Raw genomic sequence first — 26530 nt, forward strand, 5'->3', positions numbered from 1 at the left:
GTTAGTTTTTCTATTTTACATTGCTTTGGGGGTATTCAGGCCTACAAAAATTTCTTAAACTGGGAATTTTATTTTCCCTAGCTGGGGCCCAATCCGTAACATGCTTATGCCAGACACTGCTGAACCCCAAGCCCATGGCGCCTGCTATCAGAACCAATGTGTTCAGGTAACAGAAGACTCTATCTGCTTCAAAGGGTATTCACCACTTGAGGAGAGGAATCTGGATTGCTTTAGGCCAATTTCAGTAATGCCGTTCTCCAGGTCAGTAAATAATTTAGAAATGGGCATTTAAAGTCTGTTACTAAGACAAGAAGGTGAAGTCCACCAAGGGGCTTCTGTGAAAAAAGAACACCTTAGAGGCACAGCAATGCACAATCTCTTCTTTGGGCCTTGGACATTGTTGTGCAAGTGGACGATGCCTGGAGATGTCGCCTGTCTTGCTACACCATAAGGGGTCAATCCTGAGGATAAAGACTCACAGCAGAAGATGCATGGGCAGAAAAACATGGAAAGAGTCTGGGTCCCTGATAATACTGCTGAGACGCTGAACGTCGACCAGTCACAGAACGGCCCTACCTGGGCTTATGAAATATTTTCCTTACTCTTTAAGACCTATTTATTTAGGTTTTCTGCTCCTTGCACTTGACGGCACACTGAGACAACTCCTTTTTTTTTTGTTTGTTTCATTTGTTTAAGCAACCTCTCCACCAACATGGGGCTTGAACTCACAACACTGAGGTCAAGAGTCGCATGTTCTACCAACTGGGCCAGCCAGGCACCCCAAGACAATGCTCTTTATCAAAACAAAACACAAAACTCTGAAGAATGTACGAATTCCAGTGAGTTCCTGCTGATCATAAAGATCTTGTTGTTCTCACACAGACTGGAGGCGGGAGTTCTGCAAACCACACAAATAGTTGCAGCTTTATCAGAACCACCCCAGTTTTGCTTCACACTTTCTCTGTCACTGAACAGTCTGAAAGAGAATGTGCCTATTTTGTTTTTAGCATTGTGTAGCCACAACGAGAATTGTGAGGGAGAGTATTTAAAGGTGTTTAGTCCGTAACGTTCCTTTGCAACTCTTCAGACATGGCTCCCAACAAAGGCGGTCTCAGCGTGTGTTCCAACTTCCTACCTGTGCCTCACGCCTGGGCAGACGCACAGCCCAGTATCCCACCGAAGTACTTACCAAGATGGTACAGCCAACTCCTAGAACTCTGGAGAAAGTTTTCATCTTCAACATCAGGCTTCTGTGATAATGAAACAACTACAGAGGTGTAGACAATAAAATGGATTTATTTAAAAAGAAAACTACAAAATTTGACATTGAGAGAGATAAAAAAAAAAAAAGAGAGACCCACAGGATTTAAATTGATAAATACAAAAGCGATTGGCTATAAACAATGTAAAAATACATTTCCCAGTCCCCAAGCAGAACATAATTTAAGTATGGCAGTTATAAAATTCTTACATTGTATGCATTTTCTCTTAAAATCTTTAAGAACCATTTTAAACAGTTTATTTGTATAAAATATAACAAATCTAACATGGCTGTTAATAAAAAATTATGTGACATTTCAGTTTATTGAGTTTGCCCTTTTTCGGACATCAAAGGGGTTTTGGTCCCAAGTTTTCCTTGAACTTTTTTTATTCACCACGTGGTCTTTTCACTCTAATTCCTTCTACAGTAGAAGAGGGGGGCCAATCAGTCATGGGTCCCATAGAAACAGGATGAAGAAAAGTTCCAGAGGGACCCAAAATACCAGCAAATATATTATCTTTCTGCAAAGGGAAGGTTAAGTGGCAGCTAAGAGGCCCACTTCTGCACCAATAAGAGAGACGCAAGCCAAGCCTCAGAGCGAGCAGCGCTGCGGCTCGATGCCGACGTGCTGTGCGGAGGCGGCCAGCTGGGACACGTCCCATCAAACTCAACGAAGCCCGTGCACGTGCGGGGACCCTGAGGTAGCCCGGATGGTTTGCTGTGAAAGCCCAGCGGGGTCTGGATGATATTTAAAATGACAGTGTACAGTCAGGGGTGAAATTCCAGAACTTGCTGACCATACGCTACTTATCTTCGAACCACTCTTCATTCTTGGGCCCAGGACCCAAGCTATTTCTCCTCTCGTGGATGGTACGCCCAGTAAAGACAGCATCCGTGATCGGGTTCATTATCCCCTAGGCGGGTAGTGGTGACAGCACCACGGGCGCTAGCATCCAAACTTGGGAACAAATGGATACAGTCCCGAGTCAGCAAGAGAGGGCAGCAGCCGTGGGAGGCCGTGCTGCTGAACTCTGACCACCGCACCTGCCACATCCACACACACAAATGAGAAATTTCAAACGGATAGGGTCATTAAATGGTCTCACTGGGAACACGATTCCACTCCTTCAGAAGGACACCGGGTCCACCTAGCCCCGGAGACTTCCACCGAAGTCCTGAAGTACCTGACACGTGGGCTTATTGCCTTCACACCAGAGTCCTGAGTCAAAATTCTAAGAGGAGGACAAGAAAGATCTACTCTGTGAACCCCTTGCTCAGAAAGGACCAAGTGCCCTGGCCGGCTGGCTCTAGGACAGCCTGCCAGCAAGAGGCCATTCTTGCGAACGGTCAGAACGAGTCTGAAGCGGAATGGCTGGGCTGCCCCTTACACCATCCTCAGGGTTAACCTGGGCAGGATTTGCTAGATACTTCCTGAAGAAGGTCTCCCCCAAAGAGAAGTCAGAGTAATCCCCGACGTGGGAACGAGAAACCTAAAGATCCCGCTGCATACTCTGTGCAGTTAGAAGGGCCCCAAAGTTTGGACTACCTAAAGACAACCGCCATCGGCCAGAGACTCCTCTCTGTCAGATGATGAAACAGTGTATGGACCATGTGGATAAAGACAAAAGGGAGAATCTCAAATAGATGAAAAATCAAAAGCTGGGGTTTTGAAAAGAGGGTAGGCTTCAAAGAAAACGCTGAACAGACTGATACAGCTGTATTAACTTCGGTAGGAAGAGCCATATATCAACAGGGGAATGGACCAATTCCTAGCTCCCAGTATGAACTTATCTCTTCAGACAGTGGTAAGCAGTTGAAGCCTGTTTTTAATAATCACTGTATTGTTCAAGAAGTGTATCTTTTTTTATCTTTGGTCCTTAGCCATGAGAGTTTCTTCCATTTTTCTGTGTTATATTATATAAAAAATCTTTTTTTTTTCGCTTATCAACAACAAAGTGCAGTATAAACATAGGGTTTTTGATATTGTTTCTTTTATACGTATAAAATAACAACACCTCCCATACAGTTTCTATTATGCTAGAAAAGGTCTCAGAAAGAGTTAATAATAATTATCCTAAAACATTACAATATAATTTTAAGGCTGAGTGAGATACAGTAAAGCCTGGGTATTTCAATGACAGAATAAAAGATCATCAGTTGAGCTATGTGATTTAAAGAAACAACTGTCCTCCGAAACAGAAACAAAACCATTTCATTTGACAGAAGTTTTAACTGTTATTTAAATAAATTTTTTTTTGAAACAAAAAGTTCTCTGGCCTAATTTGTGGTGACTGACACAGAGTCCAATATTGATAAAAGTGCCTTCCTGCCCTTCCCCTTGTTCCCCCAAAGAAGTGGTTTAACCATTACATAAATTCTGCAAGAGTTTGTGCCAGGGCTCAGGCATTACGCAGCTGATACCTTATGCAACACCTATTCCCTAGGTCCTTAAGCATTAAGTGGTTCAGTGGCCTCTGTCCTCCTGGTAGCCTCAGGTTTTCTCATCTGGGACTCCTGTTGTTTCTCCCAGACCATACTGGCAAAGTCAAACAGGAACATAAAACTTGCTAGGAATCCAAACACCTGGGGAGAAGAAAGGGCGAAGGTTGTATGATGAGTTTTGGAATGTAATCTCACATTTCCTAATGGGCTCTGAAAGCGTTTTATACAAGCAACACGATTCGTCAATTTTATCTTATACACGTTATTCTCAACCCCTGGTAATAAAAGACTTTTTAAGGTCATCAGAAAACTAGAAGTTACAAAAAAATTCTAGAATAATGGCTACTAGTTGAAGTTCCACAAAAGAGAGATGTCCTGCCTTATGTGTGCATGTGGGATGTGGGGTGCCAAACCTGTGACACTAAGGTTAATAGATGAAAAACAAAATTGTAGAAAATGATACAAAACACAGGATTATTGGCAATGGTTAGACTGACTCACAGGTGAGATGAGAGAAATACGTGAGTAGGGAGTGAAAATGGCACAAAGTGATCACTATAAAAACAGAAATTCTATTTCGAAGATACTTTTAGGTTAAATTACCTAAAAAATATTTTCCAGTTACTTGTCACACTGTCATGACACAGCAACATGACACCACGACCTACTTCCTCTTCCTTAAATCACTTCCTCATTGCACTCCTCTAACATACGATCAAGCATTCTGAGAACTCTGTTAAGAAGAAATCTTCTTCACTAGCATAACCCTTAAAGAAATGGGGGCCAAAGAACGGCTCTGTAAAAAGAGAAAACTGATGTATGTGATGGCTAAAGTCCCTTCCACCTCTAGCACCCCATCGCCGTGATTGTTTATTATCGCTTTTTTTTTTTTTTTTTTTTTTTTTTTTTTAAGTTTTAAGTTTTCCAGTTAGTTAACATACAGTGTAATGTCAGTTTCAGGTCTATAGTTATTCAATAGTTCCATACATCACCCGGTGCTCATCTCGACAAGTGCTCTCCTTAATCCTCATCACCTATTTACCCCTCTGATAACCATCGGTTTGTTCTTTTTTTTAAATTATTTTAATGTTTATTTATTTATTTTGGGAGAGAGAGAGAGAGAGAGAGAGAGCGCTCCAGGGAGGGGCAGAGAGAGAGGAAGAGAGAATTCCAAGCAGGCTCCGCCCTGTCAGCACACAGCCCTACGCTCAATCTCATGAACTGTGAGATCATGACCTGAGCTGAAATTAAGTCAGACATTTAACTGACTGAGCCTCGCAGGCGCCCCCAGCAGTTTGTTCTTGATTTTTCATATTTTGCTGTAGCTCCAATCTCTTGACTTTTCACACCCAACCCCTCAAGAATATGCATCCTGCCTCATTTCACTATAAAGCAAACTGAACTCCAAATTCATCAATTCACCCAAATAGCCCCAACATATCCAACCTAAATTTAATTATCAATCCCACATCTCTGAAGCCAAGTCGCTTCTCCCCTCTGGAGTCTTCATTTTGGCTTGATGGCATCTATCCCCTTATTGGGCAAACATATTACACGCTTTAAGGACAGATCAGATGTCACTGTGTCTGTGAAGCCATCCCTGACCCCCTCGAGAGCCCCAGTTCATGCAGGGCCCTCTATGCCATAGCATCCAAACAAATGATATTCCCGATCTTTTGCTCACATACTTTTCAATTTTTTCTTCTTTTTTTAATGGACTCCCTTACTCATTTAAGTCTGTAAATTTTTTTCATAATAAGTTGCAAAAGGTAATTTCCAGCATATTATAGTGAGTTTTTTTTAATTTTTATTTATTTATTTATTTTTTTTTTTAATTTTTTTTTTTTAACGTTTTATTTATTTTTGAGACAGAGAGAGACAGAGCATGAACGGGGGAGGGGCAGAGAGAGAGGGAGACACAGAATTGGAAGCAGGCTCCAGGCTCTGAGCCATCAGCCCAGAGCCTGACGCGGGGCTTGAACTCACGGACCGGACCGTGAGATCGTGACCTGAGCTGAAGTCGGCTGCTTAACGGACTGAGCCACCCAGGCGCCCCTTTAATTTTTATTTTTATTATAAATACTGAGTTTTTAAATTACCAGTCACTCTTAAATATAGCCAATGAAATCTAAATACTGTAAGTCTAACACATCACCTAATTATACAGATAAGCTTTGTTTTAACAACCTGGAATTTTATGCCATGCTTTTTTCCCCCTCTTCAACTCAACTTTCCTCAATTCTATTTCACTTCCTCTAAGGATTTTATAGCAATGAACTTCTATACCTTAAAACATTTCACTGATCACCCTATCATACTCCTCTGCAATACAAATATGTATATAAACTGAAATTAACCATAAGGGTCATTAAAACTTAGATCTTTCTCTTCATGTACCGATTGGTTCATGTATTTATGATTATGGTTCAGGCATAAGTATTACTTGTTGCTAGAATGAGTCAAGGTTCAGCACTGATTTAATTTCGGTTTTGTTTTGAAATGTGTGCTAACAAATTGCTCACATGAACAGGTAGATATAACCATGCAAGTCCCTGAACTCCTTTTAAGTTTTCTATAATTGAGAGTAGTTTTAATGATCTATTAGCTGACAACTCAATTAATTATAACTTCAAGTTTGTTATGAACAAAGTATTAATTGGAATCCAGCTGACTTGCAAGAGGATTTGTTATTTTCAGTTGTTTGTGTTCACAAATCCACGACATGACCCTTGATTTGTAATTCTGAAATCCAAAAAGCTACAAAAACTCAAACGTTTTCATGATTTACTTGGCTCAAAAGTGACACCAGGCAAAACTACTTACAGTCTTTATCCCCTTTACTATGAGTATTCATGGTTCAGAAATATTAACATGTTGGATTACAGGGTCTGCCCCAGGCCCTCTGCAGCACTGCCTTTGTAAAATCCAGAATATTCTGAATTTAAAAAAAAAAAAAAAAAAAATCTGGTCCTCCAAGGATTTCAGATAAAAACATTTCCTTATCGATCTCATCTATCAGGCTGAACCTTTCGATCATTTCTCCTGTGTATTCTCTACACTATTCTCTAAAATAGTGTGGCTATTTTACACCTGCCACGTATGCGTGTTTTTGCTGCACTGCAAAGGAGAAAAGAAGATAAGGAAGTCAGATAACAAAGTCAGTTCTACCCCTTCCATTAGCAGGAACACATTCATATGTGGAGTGATTAGGCTTTTATTAACAAAACTTGGTCAAATTCTAAACACAGGTTCTAGGTTGCTATATCATATTTATTTGCTCTTAGGTCCTCCGTTCAAAATTACACTGAAAAATAAGTTAAAAGATGAACAATGCTCCCCTATTGTATAACCTTTTAGTACTTTCCAAGCTCCATATTTCTAAGGAAACAAAAATAAGCAAGGGTTCAAAATACAAGGTACTCACAGTGGCAGCTGTCTCAGCTGGGGTCCTGTCATGTGTGGAAACGAAAATGATGGATGCCAACAAAAACACACATCCTGTGCCCAAAGTAATATAGAAATCCTACACACGTGCACAAAGAATACAGTAGGGTTAGGTTCATAGAAACAAATGGTTTTGGCTTTTACTTTTAAAAAACTTTGGTGACACAGCTTTTTCATGCAACCCAAATTTACATGCTTCAGCTTCTAACTTTTCCATAAGCTTGGCATTCATTAATTATCCTGTAAAGGAATGCTATCCATACTTTGGGTGGGGCATATTCAGAACACATCACAAGATAATCTTTCAATAAAAGCAGTTCCCCAAAAGGCCATGCGTGTGTGTGTGTGTGTCGTTTTCTCTAGGACATATGAAAATTTCCAAAGCCATTTATTACATGCCATCTTACTTCCAGCAAAAACAAAAACAAAAACAAACAAAAAAAGAAAAACCAGAAAGAAAAAAATTTTTCTTCCCTTTCAAAGTATAGATGTCCCTGACTTACAATGGTTCCGCTTGTGATTTTTAACTCTGGTGCCAAAACACTATGCATTCAGTAGGAACTGTACTTCCAGCTGTGGGTGTGGGTCCTCTCTCAGGCTGGCGCTGCGCGGGATGACCCTCCATCGTGCTGCTGGGCTGTGGCAGCGGCTCTCGGTCAGCCCCCGATCACGAGGGTAAACTACCGTACTCTGACAGCCCTTCTGTATCCACACAGCCCTTCCGTTTGTCACTTTCGGGACAGTATTCAATGACATGAGTCAACACGTTGTTATCAAACAGGCTTTGTGGGAGATGACTGTGCCCAACTGCAGGCTAAAGTAAGTGTTCTGAGCACACTAAGCTATGATGTTCAGGGGGCTAAGTGTATTAAATGCACTTTCGACTTAACGGTATTTTCAACTTACGATGAGTTTTATCGGGATGTAACCCCGTCATAAGTTAAGGAAGATCAGGATTCTATGCTAGGATGGCCTCTCTGAGAGTACTTCAGTGCTTTGAAAGCACTCTAGAAAAGAGAGAATCAGATGAACCACCCGTCATTTACCAAATAAAATTATGCCAATAGTATGTTTTTAGACACGTAAACTTTCTGGAATAACGTATTGCTTTCAATCGTTCCAAGTAAGTAACCCAAAATGAGCTTGTATGATGAGCTTATCTGCTCTATAGAAGCTTCCATATCTCATCATAATGTGGCTCACGACACGAAGTTCTCTGGCATTATCTGGTAAGGCTCCCTCTCAGATGCCAACTGCAAACAGCACTTGACACACACTTGATTCAGAGGAGAAACCGGTAAAATGACAGCCATTGCTCAGGGTTTTAAGTCTGATACTTTCAGAGTTTCCTGAGATGCATCTCCAGTAAACCTAATATCGATAAAACTACCCAACACAGAATTCCCAGACTGTCCGCTGTTCACGTAACATTTACCAAAAAATTTAAGAGATTTCCTTTTTGCTTCTAAAAGAGGTGTTTTTCTATAATACTTTTGCTTTTCCTATTCCTTTGAATGTTATTTCAAATCGGCGACACACAAATATAAAACTCCATTTACTAATATTTGGATTTCATTCAAGGAGGTATTAAACAGGACAACCATTTTGAGACAGAATAATTTACTGTTCGATAAATATGGGCTCTGGAACCAGACCACCTGAGTTCAAATCCCAGTTACACTACTTCCTGCTGTATAACTTTGAATTTGTTACTTAATTACCTGCGTGCCTTAGTTTCTCCACCTGCAAAATGGGAATAAGAACAGTATCCTCTTCATAAGTGATTCTAAAGATTTGAGTTAATCTGTGGAAAATGCTTAGACCGCCAGTATCAGGCACACGGTAAGTGTCCCACAACTTTTGGCTACTATTACTCTTGACAGAATGTGAGCCACAATAGCATGGAATAGAAACGATCCTCCCTTCAAAGAGCTTATTGGTCCTCCCTAGACACTACCACCATCACCACCCATCACACACTCAAAACAGAAAACCTCTGACATTAAAAAAGTATTTGAGTCCGTTAACAGGTCGGGAGTAAAAGTGATTTTTAAACCTTTCAAACAAACATGGAATCCTTACAGTGTTAGGTGAAAAGTACAACATATAGGACTGTAACTCTTAATCATCATCTATGAATAGACACGAAACACCCAAAAGAAATAAAATATTTACAGTTTTTTTGTAAAATATCTACAAAGGCTGTTTTAGGATGAAATGACTGATTTATTCCTTGCCCTACCCCCCAGCATTTTAAGATCAGCACTTACTCTAAAATAACTTAAATGCTCAAGATGTCATAAATGTTTCACATCTTGTTTAGTTATAGACCATTAAACTGGAAAATACTGTAATATTGTTTCTTGTCAAAAAGATCAAGGTTCTTAAACACTACAGATGCAGCACTAAAGTTTAAACATTTCTAAAAATATTCGTACGGACAGTGATACTGTTTTGCTGTGGAGAGAGTAAAAACTGAAAAAAATCACTTCAATCTTAAATGTTTAAAATATAAATTCATACACTGGAACTAAAAATCAATCAGCTCAGACACAAGTTAACTTTTCACTTGCCCCCAAATCTTACCACATACCTGTCTGCAGAAAGGAAGGACTTAGAGATTACAAATATGATTACCAAAAGCTCGAAGATATTCTCTGTATCCTCATCTTAATATGCGTATTCCATACAATAAATAGGCTCTGTTACTGTCATCATTATAGAGATCTAGATAACGGGGGGCTGATATCGGCCATGACAGCATCTAAAGTTGGCTAGGGCACTGGTTCCAACAGGATTCAGCGGTGGCCACAGAATGGAATCCAGCGTGTGGAGGGTTTTTCTGGGTTGCAATCTCGGTTTATTTTTACCCTAGCTGTGTAACTTTGGACAAGTTACATAACCACCCTGAATCTAAGTTTCCTCAATGGAAAAATGGAGCATTACCATATGAGGATTCTAAGTCACAGTATATACAGGATCTGACACGAGTCTGTGCTGACAGCAGCTGTCACCAAGGAAGGTAATGGAACAGTCATACACTGGCCACACCAAGATCCGCATGTATGTGCTCATCAAAGAGACTGGATGGATGGGATTCAGACTCTACCTGTTTTGTTTTGTTTTTTTCAAAGTTACTTTTTTAACTATTGTGGTATCAATTTTTTGTTTGATTTTCAACCTTCAAATAATTCTTTTAAAAGAAGGTAACAGATCTTACAGCACAAAATTATAAAGGGTAGTACAAAAGGGTGTACAGATAAAAATAAGTATCTTAGGTGTATACTAATATATGACCCAATGTTTACTTCTCATTAATTCAAAACAATAACAGAATTTTACTGCTTTGTATTTATCTTGTTACACCGTTTTGTTTTTTTTAAAGTAATCTCTACCCTCAGTGTAGGGCCTGAACCCACAAACTCGAGATCAAGAGTCACACACTCTACTGACTGAGCCAGCCAGGTGCCCCTATCCCTTAACCTTAATAGTTAAAAATTTACCCTGAGTTTTATCTTTTCCCTCAGAGATGTGAATTCTTACATATGTCGACCCTGACATGTACAATTCTTCACAAACCACTACTGTTTCACTCCAATACTACTGAAGAAGTAAAATGCTCAATTCTTCCTTCCTTCCTTAAGTGCAGTCAGTGTGTGAATCGTCTCATGTGCCATCTCACAAATCCACACTATACTCAAATAAAAACATGCACTAGCAGACCGGGTTTAGAAAGTTATGTATCACTGATTTTGTGAAAATAAAATTTCCAATGTGCATTTTCATTAAAAGGGAAATTTCTGAACAATGAATTCCACAAATGCCTCCTTAATCCACTTATGGATAAATTTCTTTGTAATAAAAGTCAAAACCACAGGTAGGATTATGTGGCGTCACATTTTAAAACATTTTTTTACTACTACTTTTTTTTTGAGAGCGTGCACACACACATGGCGGGAGAGGGCCCGGGAGACAGAGCCAGAGAATCCCAAGCCAGCTCCGTGCTCAGTAGGGAGCCTGACGTGGGGCTCGACCTCGTGACCCTGAGATCACGACCTGAGCTGAAATCAAGGGTCGGATGCTTAACCGACTGAGCCACCCAGGCACCCCTGTGTGGTGTTTCATTTTAAAAGTTCCAGAAATACGTCACATTAGTTCATCACTCTCTCTAGCATCCAGCGTAATGCCTGGCACAGGACAGGTGCACAATGAGAAACTGTAGAGCCCACGAGCGACACCCTGAAATGTGAGAAATCAAAAGTGGCAAAAATCCTAGTTTTTAAAAAATACCTAACTGGAGTTAGGGGAAACCACCCATAACTGTAAACTCCCGGCCGTGTCCGTCCTCCTTCTCATTCCATTTTCCCCGTCTCCCCCACCATCTGGCAGGGAAAATGGAGTTGCCGAAGGGCAGAACTGGAACAATGGATAGTGTCTTCTGCTCCTGAGTGTTGCAAGCATCCCTAGTTTGAACAATAAAACAGGACAGGACTCCAAACAGCTATGTTCTTCATAGAGGGATGACAGGTCTTCATGCTTACCGATGACTTGACTTTGACAGCATCGACTCTGTCATAAACTGGAGTGCAGTACACAATCAGAATGAGGAGACTCAGGAGAAAGGCACTGCAGCTCACAAATTCAAAAAAGTAAAGTCCTCCACACAAAGTGCATTGTGACACGACTTCCTCGCAGACGAAGGCCAGCAGAGACAGCAACTACAAAAGAAACAGAACATTTCACTTAAGTGTTTTCCGGAGAAGCCTACAGTATTCAGAAAACATACTGGTCCACGCAACTATCTGTGAAGTGGAGACCAGGGCAAACACGATTACTAAATGCAGCTGATCCACACAGAACTTACAGTCCGGTTGCCTTGAAGGGAATCCAAGTACGCAAATAATTAACTACCAAGTGCTAAAGGCCAGAATGGGCAAAACACAGCGTGTTGCTATAAAAGCACACAGGAGAGGCCCTCCACTCGGGGGGGGGGTCAGGAGAGGGTTCCCGAAGGACAGGAGGGTCAGCCTCGGGGGTAAAAGACAGGGAAAGAAGCTCGAGGCAGAGAAGCAGTCCACAGAAAGACCTGGAGGTGCAAGCGCTTGGTACCCTTCCCACCCCAATGCATACATATATCCCCCCGCCCCACTGAACCATGCAGTGAGTTGAGTCCGCATGGTTCAACTATCCAGTGTGAAGGAAGGGGACCGCAGCACAAAAATGATTAAACCAGACTAGGGAGGTGAGCAGAGGCTAGATCTAAATGTCCTCGCTTATTATTAAAAATCGGATTTTAAGGATTTTCACGCAAATGGGCAGCACAATCAGGTCTATGCTTTTAGTAGTTCTTGCTGGCTACAACATGGAGAAGGGACTGGGGAAAGGGCAGATCCTGGGATGGACATCCAGTTGGGAAGGTGATGTAGGAAATCAGGGCAAGACACTGACCGGGAAGTAGTAATGGAAATCATTGCAAGTAGTCTGATATCATTGCAAGACGCAGTAGAAGCCCTTATCAGGACACATTTAAACAGAGTAGGAAAGGGGCACCTGGGTGGCTCAGTTGGTTAAGCATCCATCTTGGGCTCAGGTCATGATCTCATGGTTTGTGGGTTCGAGCCCCGCCGTCAGGCTCTGTGCTGACAGCTCGGGGCCCGGAGCCTGTTTCAGATTCTGTGTCTCCCTCTCTCTCTGCCCCTCCCCCACTCATACTCTGTCTTTCTCTCTGTCTCAAAAATAAATAAACATTAAAAATAAATAAATAAGGGGCGCCTGGGTGGCTCAGTCGGTGAAGTGGCCGACTTCGGCTCAGGTCACGATCTCGCGGTCCGTGAGTTTGAGCCCCGCGTCGGGCTCTGTGCTGACCGCTCAGGGCCCGGAGCCTGTTTCAGATTCTGTGTCTCCCTCTCTCTGCCCCTCCCCCGTTCATGCTCTGTCTCTCTCTGTCTCAAAAATAAACGTTAAAATTTTTTTTTAAAAAATAAACAAACAAATAAATAAATAAATGGGGTGCCCGGGTGGCTCAGTCGGCCGAGTGCCCGACTTCAGCTCAGGTCATGATCTCACAGCTTGGGGGTTCGAGCCCTGCGTCAGGCTCTGTGCTGACAGCTCGGAGCCTGGAGCCTATTTCAGATTCTGTGTCTCCCTCTCTCACTACCCCTCCCCCACTCATACTCTTTCTGTCTCAAAAATAAATAAACATTAAAAATAAATAAATAAGGGGCGCCTGGGTGGCTCAGTCGGTTAAGTGGCCGACTTCAGCTCAGGTCACGATCTCGCGGTCCGTGAGTTCGAGCCCCGCGTCGGGCTCTGTGCTGACTGCTCAGGGCCCAGAGCCTGTTTCAGATTCTGTGTCTCCTTCTCTCTGCCCCTCCCCCATTCATGCTCTGTCTCTCTCTGTCTCAAAAATAAATAAACATTAAAAAAATTTTTTTAAATAAATAAACAAACAAACAAATAAATAAATAAATGGGGTGCCCGGGTGGCTCAGTCGGCTGAGTGCCTGACTTCAGCTCAGGTCATGATCTCACAGCTTGTGGGTTCGAGCCCTGCATCAGACTCTGTGCTGACCGCTCGGAGCCTGCAGCCTGCTTCGGATTCTGTGTCTCCCTCTCTCTCTGCCCCTCCCCAACTTGCACTCTGTCTCTGTCTCTCAAAAATGGATAAACATTTAAAAAAACTTTAAAAAATAATAAATAAATAAATAAATAAATAAATAAACAGACAAATAAATAGAGTAGGAAATAAGATAACATACTTGAACGCTTTAACTTAAAACGAAAAAGCACATTTATTCACCAATCTTTTGAAATTGGGCTTTTCTTGGAGTTTGAGCCTACTGACTGCAACTCCACATCATGTTTTCTGCACTCATCGCTTTCTTAATCTGTAGCTACCACTTCCAGACCAATGTTAGGTGAAGTGGAGCAAGGCCTTGGACACCTGAGAAGCAGAGTGCAGAATCCTTCTAGATTTGGACGAGTTTTACTAGCCTTCTACAACAGGCGCCTCGCTCTAACTTAATTCCACAGCAAATACTTTAGTAATTTATTTTTCGGACTTGCCAAAGCATACAACTTCGTTTTCACAGGAAACAACTCCTTTCCACACTCAATTTTAGTCTGTGTGATATTTAGTTAAATGTCTGGCGATAGAAAGCGTAATTAGCAGTATTGCGAATAACACAAGTCGACTGATGGCAGAGGCGAGAGTGTTCAAGAGGGCCTGAAGTCATATGCTCACTCGAATGTAAATTTTAAAAATTAATTAATTAGTTTAAAAAAAAAAAGCACGCAAGAGGGGCCTCAAGCGTGCTCAAGAGTGCCAGACAGGGGCGTGGGTCAGAATGCTGTGCCCTAAACGGACAATGGTTCACTCTGGTGAACTCGGCAACTCAACTACATGCAAGCACCCCCACTGTCGTATGCACACATGATACTGATGCACTGGGGCCTCACTGCAGAAAGAAGAGTCGGGTCTTTTTGGTTCTTCTTCTTTAAGAGGCAAGGGTGCTGGGGAGAGAATCCATCCAGTTTTAAATATCCTGGGTATGAGGGGTTTGTGAGAGAGCGAAGGAAGGTACCTAGGAGGCAAAAGGTACGCAGGTCTACAGCCCAGGGGAGAGGTCGCAGGTGGAGACGAAGACGTGGGCATCAGCCAGTGAGATCCCCCAGAAGGAGGAAAGCTAGCTTAGTGTAGAACTCTGAGCAACCCCACGATTTAAGGGATAGGCAGAGGCGGAGACACCAGCAAAGGACAATCAGGAACAGCATTCCAAGCGGGTAGTAGAACAAGAAAAAAGGATTTCTACCAAGAGAAAGTAATCAAGAATAATGAATGCTACTTAGAGGTCAGGTAAGAACGACACTGAAACACTTACATCATACTGTGCTACAGGCGGCTGCTGGTGACATCAGCAAGCCCATGGCAGCGTGGTCAGGCAGGGAGGCTAAGATTACAGCACTGCACAGTGAGAAGTGAGAGGAGGACAAAGCGGTGAGATAGAGCCAGCACAGTCACAAGCTGTACTTTGGAAAGACTGGCCAGACAGGGGAGTAGTGGACAAGGTCAAAGGAATGGGAATTTCAAGATGAGAGAGAACTGAGCATGCTTAAAAAGGCAGAAACCAGTAAGAAGGGTGGGTCTCAAGACGAGGAAGAAAAGCAGCTCTCTATAGGTAGGATTTGGGGCTCAGGTTTGAGGCTAACTCTCCTCTAGAAACAGAAAGAAGACAAAGAAGAGAGGTTCACTTGGGCAGGTTTGTGTGGGTTTTGTGAAAGCGAGGGGAGTTTCCTTTGAGCGTTAAGACCATCAAGATGACTGGTGACCTAAACCAAAGCCTATCGGGAAATGCCATTTTGCCCCTCGGGCCAGAAGCAACCAGATATATTAATGGCACCAAGAGTGCTACCAAAAGAAGCAGATACATGTCACTGCATAGTATAAAAATGCTGACCTACAACATACTGTCATCAAGAAGAAGTCAATGGCACAGCCACTCTGGAAAACAGCTGACCAGTCTCTTAAAAACTAAACAGGCGACTGCCATATGACCCAGCAACTGCATTCCTACCTTCTCCAGGAGAAATGAAAACTCACGCTTAGGCAAAAAACAATACATGGATGTTCATAACAGTTTTATTCAAAATAGTTCTGGAAACCGGAAACCATCCAGATGTCCTTCCACCATGAAGCAAACTGTGGTACACCCATAACATGGAACACTGCTGAGCAATAAAAAGGAACAAACTTCACATACACAACAAGTTAGATGATCTGCAAATTATGCAAAGTGGAAAAAATTCCAAAACTCAAGGGTTACCTACTACATGGTTCCACTTACATAGCCTTCTTCAAATAACAAATTACAAAGCTGGAGAGCTCATTAGTGGTGGCCAGGGGAGAGGGGAAAGGTGTGGGTGTAAAGGGGTGGCATGAGGGAACCCTATGGTGACAGGACGGGTTCTGGAGCAGTTGTGGTAGCGACTCTAGGAAGCTACACATGTGATAAAACTGCAGACAAATGTACACACACACACACACACACACACACACACACACACACAGAGTACAGAGGCCCTCCCTGTACATTTTGCTTCACAAGTTCCTGTGAATCTAATTATTTCAAAAGAAAAAAGTTAAAAAGGAAAAGGTCAAACCTACATTGGTATGAAGGCCTCTAAGGGATTTCTCCCCTCCAACGAAATTCTGAAAAGAATGTATGTAAGGATAAACACAGATCTTACTGCTAGGATTTCCTACAAGTTAGTGAGTCATAAAATAGTCCAGCATATCCCAAACAACTTCATTCAGAGAGAGGTCAGGTAAGGCACTCCCAATCATTGCACCCGGGATACAAAGTGACACAGCAAGACGAATCCCAGAAAGCCATTGTGTAAAGGTACTTCCCCAATCTCCTGAAATTATAATTACAGGATGAGTTTGTACACGACTCCAGTATAACAAAATACTAAATGTCTAATATTCCATTTGCTTTATTCTTGCCTCTATGTTAAATCTTATCCAACTTTTCGCAGTTTCTCTATGAGAAATTTGCAAAATATACCTCAGGTGTACACAAGTCAATTAACTGTGAGAAGATCTCAGCCTAAAACTCTAACTGGGGTCTGAGAAGAGTTGATCATGAGCCATTCTTATTACAATAAATTAGATTATCAGGAACACCCCTATCTGTGTAGCCTATACGACAGTAAAATCTTTTCTAGAGACATACAGACTGCTTGTCTATTCTTTGCAAGACACTGGCAGGATCTAGCTCAGGTAGCAGCAATCAGTGTCTTCATTACAAGTCCTGTTCCAAACTTATTTTTTTTTTATTTATTTTTATTTTTTTTTAATGTTTATTTATTTTTGAGACAGAGCGCGAGTCGGGGAGGGGCAGAGAGAGAGAGATACAGAATCTGAAACAGGCTCTAGGCTCTGAGCTGTCAGCACAGAGCCGGATGAGGGGCTCAAACCCATGAACCGTGAGACCGTGACCTGAGCTGACATCGGAAGCCCAACCGACTGAGCCACCCAGGTGCCCCAATCCTGTTCCAAACTTATTAACAGGAGTCATTCTCACTGACCTTAAGCCTCAGATGGGTATTAAAAGGCAGATTCTGCACGGACACCCTGAGAGACTAAAGGGGTACAATACCAAGTTTGGGCATTTACTAGTTCCTACTCCCAGTTAAAGGCCAAGAGATCGGCACTACAAACTATATTCAGTATGAAGTTTACTCCTGACTCCCCATCTCTGTCCGATGCCCCTAACCTTCCTATATATAATCTCCGACAGCACTATACGGTACCTTTATGTTATACACCGGAAACTGATACATGTCAATTATATCTCAATTTTAAAAAACTTTTTCAAAAAGTGTATTTGAGTATTATTGATCCAACACTGTAGTATGTATAGGAACACAAGGACAGAGCAGCAAGATCAGTGCATAAGAAAACAATACACCTCATAACTGAACATCCATTATCTGTAAATTCGGGAAATCTCAGGAGAATGCTTGGATCCACCTAATAGTGGCTAGAGAAGGGTAAGTGGAAAGGTGAGACTCAAAGCAGGGCCAAGAGACACATACGATCTAGACAGACAGAGGACATTCCAGGTGGGGGACAGAAAAGAACAGATTCATGAAGGCAAGAATTTGCATGGTAAGCCCCGCAGAAATAATAGGACAACTGACCTAACTGGGTGGGGAGTGATGATAAAAATGTTTAAGGAGCCAGGGGTTAGGTTATGTGATGATCTGGCCAGGGAGTATGGATTCTGGATGAAAGCAACAGGGACTGCCCGCCTGGTTTAGCTGGTTACAAGGCAGGAGGCACAGAGGACTGGGTGGGGCGTGAAAGAGTATCACAGTTCAGGAGTGGGAAAGAAAAGAGAAACTAGCACCTGACAAACAAGTCACAGGAAGTATAACACTTCTTAGGAAAACTCCTTAATAAGCAAGTAAACAGGGGCAGCTGGGTGGCTCAGTGGGTTAAGCATTTAACTCTTGATTTCAGCTCACATCATGATCTCATGAACCTCATATCCGGCTCTGTGCTGACAGTGCAGAGCCTGCTTGGGATTCTCCCTCTCTCTCCTTCTCTCTGTCCTTCCTGACTTAAAATATATATATAACGTAAATATATATATATATATAACTTAAAAAAAAAAAGCAAGTAAACATACTCCAAATCATTAATCAAAGTGAAGGGGGTGGTAGTAAAGTGGTGCTTATTTTATTTTAATCGTATTTTCTAATTTATGTATATTTTTTGGTAAACAAACACTTTGTAAAAAAAAAAATTTTTTTTAATGTGAAAGTTAAGAGAAGTAATAATTTCAAGAAATGTGTAGTCCCCAGCATTAAATACCAAAGTGGTTAGGGATAAGAAAAGAGGTAAGGTCACTGAACTGGGTAAGGAAAGAATGATGAATGTTAAAAGTAAGTTGAAAGGGGCGCCTGGATGGCTCAGTCGGTTGAGCGTCCAACTTAGGCTCAAGTCATGATCTCGCGGTTTGTGAGTTCGGGCCCCGCGTCGGGCTCTGTGCTGACAGCTCAGAGCCCGGAGCCTGCTTCGGATTCTGTGTCTCCCTCTCTCTCTGCCTCTCCCCTGCTCATGCTCTGTCTCTCTCTGTCTGAAAAATAAATTTAAAAAATTAAAAAAAAAAAAAGTAAGTTGAAAGGCTCAATTATTATTTTCTGGTAAAGTTTTACTCTCAGTAACATGAAGACCTCACATTAAATATTGCTTAATGAATACTAAGTACCTAACAACAGTATGCCCAGTGCCGCTTCTTCTAATAACATAAAATTTTCCCAAGTAGAACTATGGGCATTGTCAAGCTTTTGGAGCTGGGAGCCTCTTGGAGGGCACAGTCTCCTACCCTTGTGTCTACAGGTGATGGAATGAATCTCGGACAGGCCTGGTCCCACGCTGGCCAGGCACAGCCAAAAACCCAGGTCTCCTGACTCCCACTCTGTGCTTTCTCCCCACCCCCCCCACCCCCCCCCCGGCCGCATAAAAACTGCTTATTAGGTTCATTTGACAACTATGTATATCTGTGTAGGCTTCCCATATAAGACTGGATTTTCGAAGTTACAATCAGAGTTCTGTGCATTTCCCCTTTTGCTGTTAAATGTTACATTAAAACCAACGTGCTAGGGTCAACACATTTGGGAAATCTTAGTGACTAAGACATGGCTTACTCACAGTTCTGGTGATTTAAACATTCAAATAATGACTACCCTATGTCTCTCTCCGTTTCAGTTTCACTACCCTTTCTGAAACTTCAGTCTTCCTTAAAATTAACAGTCGTTATTAAACACTAAGTCTCTACCATTTGTCTTTAACAGTCTACAACTAAAGCATTTCTCACAAAAAGAACTTAAAAAAAATTTTTTTTTTGAGAGAGAGAGAGAAAGAGCATGAGCAGGGGAGGGGAGCAGAGGGAGAGAGAAACAATCTCAAGCAGGTTCCATGCTCATCATGGAACCCGATGGGGGGGGGGGGGTTGATCTCATGACCCTGGGATCACGACCTGAGCCAAAACCAAGAATCAGACGCCCAACGGGCTGAGCCACCCACGCGCCCTAAAGAGAACGTTTTAATGTTCGCCATTCATTATAAGGCTCCAACTACAAAATTATATTAATTCGTGAATTAATGACCTTGCTACTAAAAACCTGTAGTCAGGGGCGCCTGGGTGGCTCAATCGGTTGAGCGTCCGACTTCGGCTCAGGTCATGATCTCGCGGTCCGTGAGTTCGAACCCCGCGTCGGGCTCTGTGCTGACAGCTCGGAGCCTGGAGCCTGTTTCGCATTCTGTGTCTCCCTCTCTCTGGCCCTCCCCTGTTCATGCTCTGTCTCTCTCTGTCTCAAAAATAAAATAAACGTTTATGGGGCGCCTGGGTGGCGCAGTCGGTTGGGCGTCCGACTTCAGCCAGGTCACGATCTCGCACTCCGTGAGTTCGAGCCCCGCGTCAGGCTCTGGGCTGATGGCTCAGAGCCTGGAGCCTGTTTCCGATTCTGTGTCTCCCTCTCTCTCTGCCCCTCCCCCGTTCATGCTCTGTCTCTCTCTGTCCCAAAAATAAATAAATGTTGAAAAAAAAAAAAAAAAAAGCTTTAAAAAAAAATAAAATAAACGTTTAAAAAAAAAAAAAACAAAAAACCAACCTGTAGTCATATGTAAGATCCAAGTAAACAAATCTGTCAGCCTGAAGTTCGGCTAAGCCTCCCTTGCCTTAGGCAAATATTGACTCTCACAAAGGTTCAAAGATATAATTTGCTGACATTCTGGATCTTCCTCAAGGTAAAAATATAGCATTTCAATTTAGTACAGATCAATTTTCACATTTAATGGTGAAAAGGACACCATTATAAGATAAACTGCTTCTAGGTGATTTGTTTCTTGGGACCTACAGAGTATAACTTCATTTTATAATTTGATAAATTGAAATCACTGGTGAATTCTAAAGCAAACCGCTTGCTTGAAGAGTCATTATAATCACAGTACCGTGCAGCCATCAGGACATTCAACTGGTACCATGCACACAGTGCCAGCCTGTTGCAGAGAGAATATTGCACAGATTTAGATCACTGCACCAGCTTACCAGCAAGGAATCAGGTGGCCAGTGGCAATGTTCCCCTTAAGACAAAAACAAACTCCCTCAAAAATAACAACTCCCCCACACACACACACACTAGCATAAGGACCAATCTAAGGATAAAATACACTGATGAATAAACTGCATAAATTTAGGACTGAGTCTTTATTTCTTCTTTAGCTCTGGAAGGGCAGTTGGTAGGTAAGGGATGCTTATATTCTGGACAAGCCTTTGACAAAATAAAAGTTTTAAAGGAATGGTAGCAGACACAGCTATGTAATTCCAAAAGCACCTAACTCAAGAGCTAGTCACGCTCTTTTATCTTTGACCTCTCCTTCCGTTTGTAGGCTCCCCTTGTACCCCTTTGGCGTTCAGCTCTGTACCAGCACCCCCAGAGCCGGAGATTTGTAAAAATCTAACACAGTGAAAAGAACCTCGGAGGAAAGCTAATTCAGTCTCCTTTAACTCTAGGAATGTCCTAAGTATGCAGAGTCTGATTTTTAAGTTTTAGAGTAAGATTCCTTTCTCTTTTGGGGCTTTCAGAATCTGGTAAGATTTGGGGGTCTGGAATAACACACACAAACACAGAAATGCACCACATTTTGGATAAAACGCCACATGACTTCCAGTTCCCTTGTTAAAGTACCTCCTCTCCCAATTATGGGGTTCTCCATTACAGTAGTTTCCTTATTGGAGCTCTGCAAAGCTACTTAATTAAAAAAAAAAAAAAAAAAAAAGTTATCTAGGGGCGCCTGGGTGGCTCAGTCAGTTAAGTGCCTGACTCTTGATTTCAGCTCAGGTCATGATCTTGTGGTTCATGAGATTGAGCCCTGAGTCGGGCTCTGCATTGACAGTGCAGAGCCTACTTGGGATTCTCTCGCTCTCTTTCCCGGCTTCCGTGCTCTCTCAAAATAAATAAACTTTAAAAAAATAATAAAATAAATAAAAAGTTATCTAAAGTAAAACAACCTAAAGGCAGAATGTGGCTTTTAAGAATGTACTTCTACTTTAGCAAAGAAAACTTTGCCTGTTGCCCAAGCTGGATGACAGTTTTATTTCATATATAACTTCCTTGGCACTTTCTGCATAACTCCTACAATATACTGTTGTGAAAAGATTAAGGACATTATTGAAACAAAGCAGGAACTAAAAGACAACAATCAAAATGGAAAGCAATAATGAAATATTTTTTAAAATCTGTTTTAAAGAAAGCATTCTTGGGGCACCTGGGTGGCTCAGTCGGTTGAGCGTCTGACTTAAGCTCAGGTCATGATCTCGTGGTTCGTGAGTTCGAGCCCTGCATCAGGGTCGCTGCTGTCAGCACAGAGCCCACTTCAGATCCTCTGTCCCCCTCTCTCTCTGCCCCTCCCAGCTCACACACTCACTCTCAAAAAGAAATAAACATTTTTTTAAAAAGAGAAAGTATTCTTGGGGCGCCTGGATGGCGCAGTCGGTTAAGCGTCCGACTTCAGCCAGGTCACGATCTCGCGGTCCGTGAGTTCGAGCCCCGCGTCGGGCTCTGGGCTGATGGCTCGGAGCCTGGAGCCTGTTTCCGATTCTGTGTCTCCCTCTCTCTCTGCCCCTCCCCCGTTCATGCTCTGTCTCTCTCTGTCCCAAAAATAAATAAATTTAAAAAAACGTTGAAAAAAAAAATTAAAAAAAAAAAAAAAGAGAAAGTATTCTTATAACATTACAAGTTCCCCATAAAGAAATAAATGCATACCTCATTTTACTGCACTTTGCTTTACTGCACTTTGCAGATACTGCACTTTTCAACTTGAAGGTTTGTGACAACAAGGAGTCAAGCAAGTCTATTGGTACCGTTTCTCCAACAGCATTTGCTCACTTCAGGTCTCTGTGTCACACTGTGGTAATTCTTGCAATATTTCAAACATTTTCATTATTATTATATTTGCTATGGTGATCAGTGAACTCACTGAAAGCTCAGATAATGGTTAGAATTTTTTGGCGATAAAATATTTTACATTAACGTATGCATATTTTGTAGACAACGCTATTGAACACTTCATTGACTACAGTATAGTGTAAGCATAACTTTTATATGCACTGGAAAACCAAAAAATTCATTAGACTCGATATTCCCTTTATTGCGGCAGTGTGGAACCCAACCCACCGTACCTGAGATATGCCTGTAAATGGATTTCAAAAAGAGACATTAGTTTTTATCCTTTCCCTCTTCTCCTTATGGTATGATGGAGAACAAGCAGGAATAGTCTACCAACTTTTGCGAGGCAAATTCATCTGCTCCTCTTCTCCACAACCCAGTAAAAAGTCTATCACCAAAATTTCTGGTTGTATTCTTTTCCAGGGGTATGGAATACAGTTTATTAGAGTATAAATAAGGTAATGAGAAATTTTACTGTAGCTTTGCCATTTCTGATTAAACAGGAAAAAAACAGAACTGAAAATAGGAGATTTAAGAGGCAGGACACCAATACTGATGATGTCCTTAGAGCAGCAAGAATATTTCAGATGAATACTAATTCTTTTCTGTTCTACAGAGTTCTACTATTTATGTAGAAACATTGTCAGCTCTACTGCAGAGGAACACAGCTGACATCTAAAAGTCCTGTTCGAACTGACAAAAGAACAGAAAGCAGCACTTCTGGGCAGAAGGAACAGCTGATAACAAAGGAACAATGGCTGGAGGGAACCCCTGATGCCCGGTAAGAACTGAAAGGTTTCCAGTGTGAACTACCCAAAGTGAAGCTGGAAAGAGAGAGAGCCAGACCCTCTTGGGATCCACAGGCCACACTGTCACCTGCCTCCAAGTGATTCCCAAACTATTCCCAGATGTGATCGTTTTGATGATTCATAAGTAGTGCCGGTTTTCTGACAGCTCTTTTTCTCTTTAATAAAAATAGGCCATCTGAGTTCCAAGAATGTTAAGTTCTGGTTATCGGAATTCTAAGAACTTAAGTTCTTCCTAAGGAAACCAACTGGCTATTTTTACTTGAGATGATTAAACAAAACCAACTTACAAACGTTCTAGGCAGTCTGATTTTTCCTCTTCCAGAAAATGGTCACCTTGGTTAAAACAGAACTTGGGATGTCAGCATGTGTGTAATGTGAATTAAAATTCAAAGGTGTTTTGACATTTTCACTACTAGGTTAAGGCGCGTTTACTGCCTAAAGTAAACGGAAACTCAATAAAATTGAGGGAGAGGTATACCATGCCCTACTTTGGCTACCTGCACACAAATACAAGCTGTCCCTTTCACTTTGTACTTCGTACACACATACCGCTCCTTCAGAGGTAATTCTTTTCCAGCCAACATAAGACATCTGGGAGACAATTTACTGAATACACACATCTCAATACCGTGAGGAGTAACGGAAGACTTTGTTCAACAAATTAAACTGCCCCATGGGCTCGTACCAGGAAAACCGCAAGAACCAGAGAAAGATAAACACAAAGCACGTCGTATCTAAACACAGGCATTTTGGACGATACTCCAGAGTAACAGCTGGGAGAGGAGACGAAGGTCGTAACAGATGATGGAGGGACAGAAGTCTAAGCGGCTGACTTGGGTTTTCCGACGCATTTCCTGGACCCGCGTAACACGCTCCGGGGCCCTAGGTCGTCCTCGGGGACCCAGCCGGGGAGACCCTGGGGCTGAGAGGCAGCCCGGTGGCAGGAGGTAACGCCCCCCTTTCCAGCAGACAGAGAAGGAACTGGGGGTGTGGAAACCGCCGCTTCCTGAACAACCAGGTCGAGGAGAAGCAGCTCGGCAGCCTCCCAAGCCCGCAGGCCGGCGGCCCCGGGGCCAGACCCCCTCGGCCCCGGCCAGGCTCGCCCGCCCCGGCCGCGGACTCACCAGCTGCAAGACTTTGAACAGGCGCCGATGCAACCGAAGCCGGCCTAGAGAGAAGTAGGCGGCCAGGCCGCTCCGGGCGCCCCTGGCAGGGCCCGGGTTCTCCTCAGTGGTGGGGCCGTACACCGCTCCATTCTCCATCGCCCAGGAACGCGGAGGCCGCACCGGTGGCGCCGCGAACTACACCGACTCCAGAAGGACCACCGGCCGGGCCGTCACTTCCTGGGCCTCCGCCCCCGCTTCCGCCCCACCCCGCCCCGCCCCGCCCCCGCTCTAGCCCCGCCCCCGCTCTAGCCCCGCCCCCGCCGCCCTAGGCCTTATCCATTTATCAAACTTCGTAAACATCTGAAGACTTTTCTTGCAGAGAGAACAGTTAGTCCTAAGGACCGAGTAAAGGAGGAGAGGAGATAAAGCTGGAGATGTAGGCAGAGGCCGCATAATGTAGAGGCCTTGAGGAGCAAGGAAAGCAATTAGGTTTCATTTTAAGCGCAAAGGATTGTCTGAAAGGACTTTCAGGATTGCTCCCTCCTGCATCTCTCTGAATTCCTTTTAGGCTTACTTGTCAAAATCACTGAGATTACTTGTCTCTTCCTTGTTCACCAGCTCCAACAGTCATATATTTTAATTTTGTGTAAATTTAAGGAAACTCATCAAGGAATGTAATTATATTTTAGCAACTGAAGTTGATTGAGTTACATGTCAGGCACACATATTTTCTCCTCGACAATATAATGTAGGTACTATCATTACTTTCACTTTACAGACCAGCAAACTGGGGCCAAGAACCGGAATATATCCAAGCTCAAACAGCCTGGGGTAGCTGGAATGCAGGTCTCCGCAGTCTGACTCACAACCTTTGTTGCTAACCACGAACCCAGCAAACCTCTGCCTCTAACTCCATTAGGGCCTTAAAAGCCATAGAAGAGGAGAGAGGCCACTGCCGTCATCTACTTCCATATTTAATCTCTCCTCTTCTCTGTGGCCCCAAACCTCTCCTTCTTCTTCCTGTTATAGAACAAAAGCTTCTATTCAAATGAATAGAGACAAATAGATACTACTCTGTGGGGGCTGTGTACAGCCAGCCCAAAACTACCCTTCTGTCTTTGCGTAAATGTATTCTAAATGTCCTGCAGAGACCAGGCAGCCACCAATCCTGTTCAAGCAAACGAGGCCACTGTGTTTTCACCAGGACTACAAGGACTCACTGCCCTGTGATTCTTCAACTCACCATCATCCCAAATTACACACTATCCATGTCTGAAACTTACTTTGAAATTCATCCAAAAAACCAAGACAGGTTGATGAGCAGAGAGATGGATAAAAGGATAGACTTGTGATAAAGCCACTGCAGTAACATGTTAGTAGTGTAGTATATGGGTGTCCACTGTCCTTTTTTTTTAATGCAACTTTTCTGTGTGTTTGAACATTTTCAGAATAAAATATTTAGGGAAAGTTATATTTAAAAACAACAACTTAGGGGCACCTGGGTGGCTTAGCTGGTTAAGTGGCCGACTCGATTTTGGCTCAGGTCATGATCTTGCAGTTGGTGGGATTGAGCTCCTCATCAGGTTCTGCACTGACAGTGCAGAGCCTGTTTGGGATTTTCTCTCTCTTTGCCTCTCCCCCCACTTGTTCTCTCTCCCTCTCTCTCAAAATAAGTAAATAAACCTTAAAAAAAAAAACAAACTTTGAGCAAGGAAAGAAGATGGACAGATTCTCTCAACCCTCTTGGTTTATTTAAGGTGCACTTGGGCAATGCTATCATGGGTCTCTGCTTCTCTCTGAATTTAGAAGAGGATAATCATTTAGCCTGTGATTCACAAACTTCGGATCCATAAGAGTCATCTGGGAGGCTAACTAAAAATAAAGATTCTTGGAGATCTACCCCCAAATTTCTGAATTTGGGTGGGTCTTGGAAATATACTTTTGTAACAC

The 26530-nt window shown here is 42.6% G+C and overlaps 1 protein-coding gene across 1 annotated transcript; it reads right to left on the minus strand.

Moving 5' to 3' along the window:
* Positions 1-755: 755 nt before the first annotated feature.
* Positions 756-24813, minus strand: CMTM6 (CKLF like MARVEL transmembrane domain containing 6). The gene is made up of 4 exons (XM_042956768.1): positions 24599-24813; positions 11689-11865; positions 7128-7226; positions 756-3844 (listed from the first exon to the last, which is right to left on the minus strand). Exons 1-4 carry the CDS (start codon positions 24734-24736, stop codon positions 3710-3712), a joined length of 549 nt encoding a protein of 182 aa, XP_042812702.1. The 5' UTR covers positions 24737-24813; the 3' UTR covers positions 756-3709.
* Between the last annotated feature and the right edge of the window lie 1717 nt (positions 24814-26530).

This window comes from Panthera tigris, chromosome C2 (assembly GCF_018350195.1).
Source record: "Panthera tigris isolate Pti1 chromosome C2, P.tigris_Pti1_mat1.1, whole genome shotgun sequence".
Taxonomy (NCBI): Eukaryota; Metazoa; Chordata; class Mammalia; order Carnivora; family Felidae; genus Panthera; species Panthera tigris.

Coding starts and splice junctions, on each gene's coding strand:
- CMTM6 (XM_042956768.1), bottom strand. CDS start 24,736: ATGGAGAATGGAGCGGTGTACGGCCCCACCACTGAGGAGAACCCGGGC. Junction 7,227..11,688: donor CTGTCAAAGTCAAGTCATCG/GTAAGCATGAAG, acceptor GCACGTGTGTAG/GATTTCTATATTACTTTGGG. Junction 3,845..7,127: donor CAGCTGAGACAGCTGCCACT/GTGAGTACCTTG, acceptor TCTTCTCCCCAG/GTGTTTGGATTCCTAGCAAG.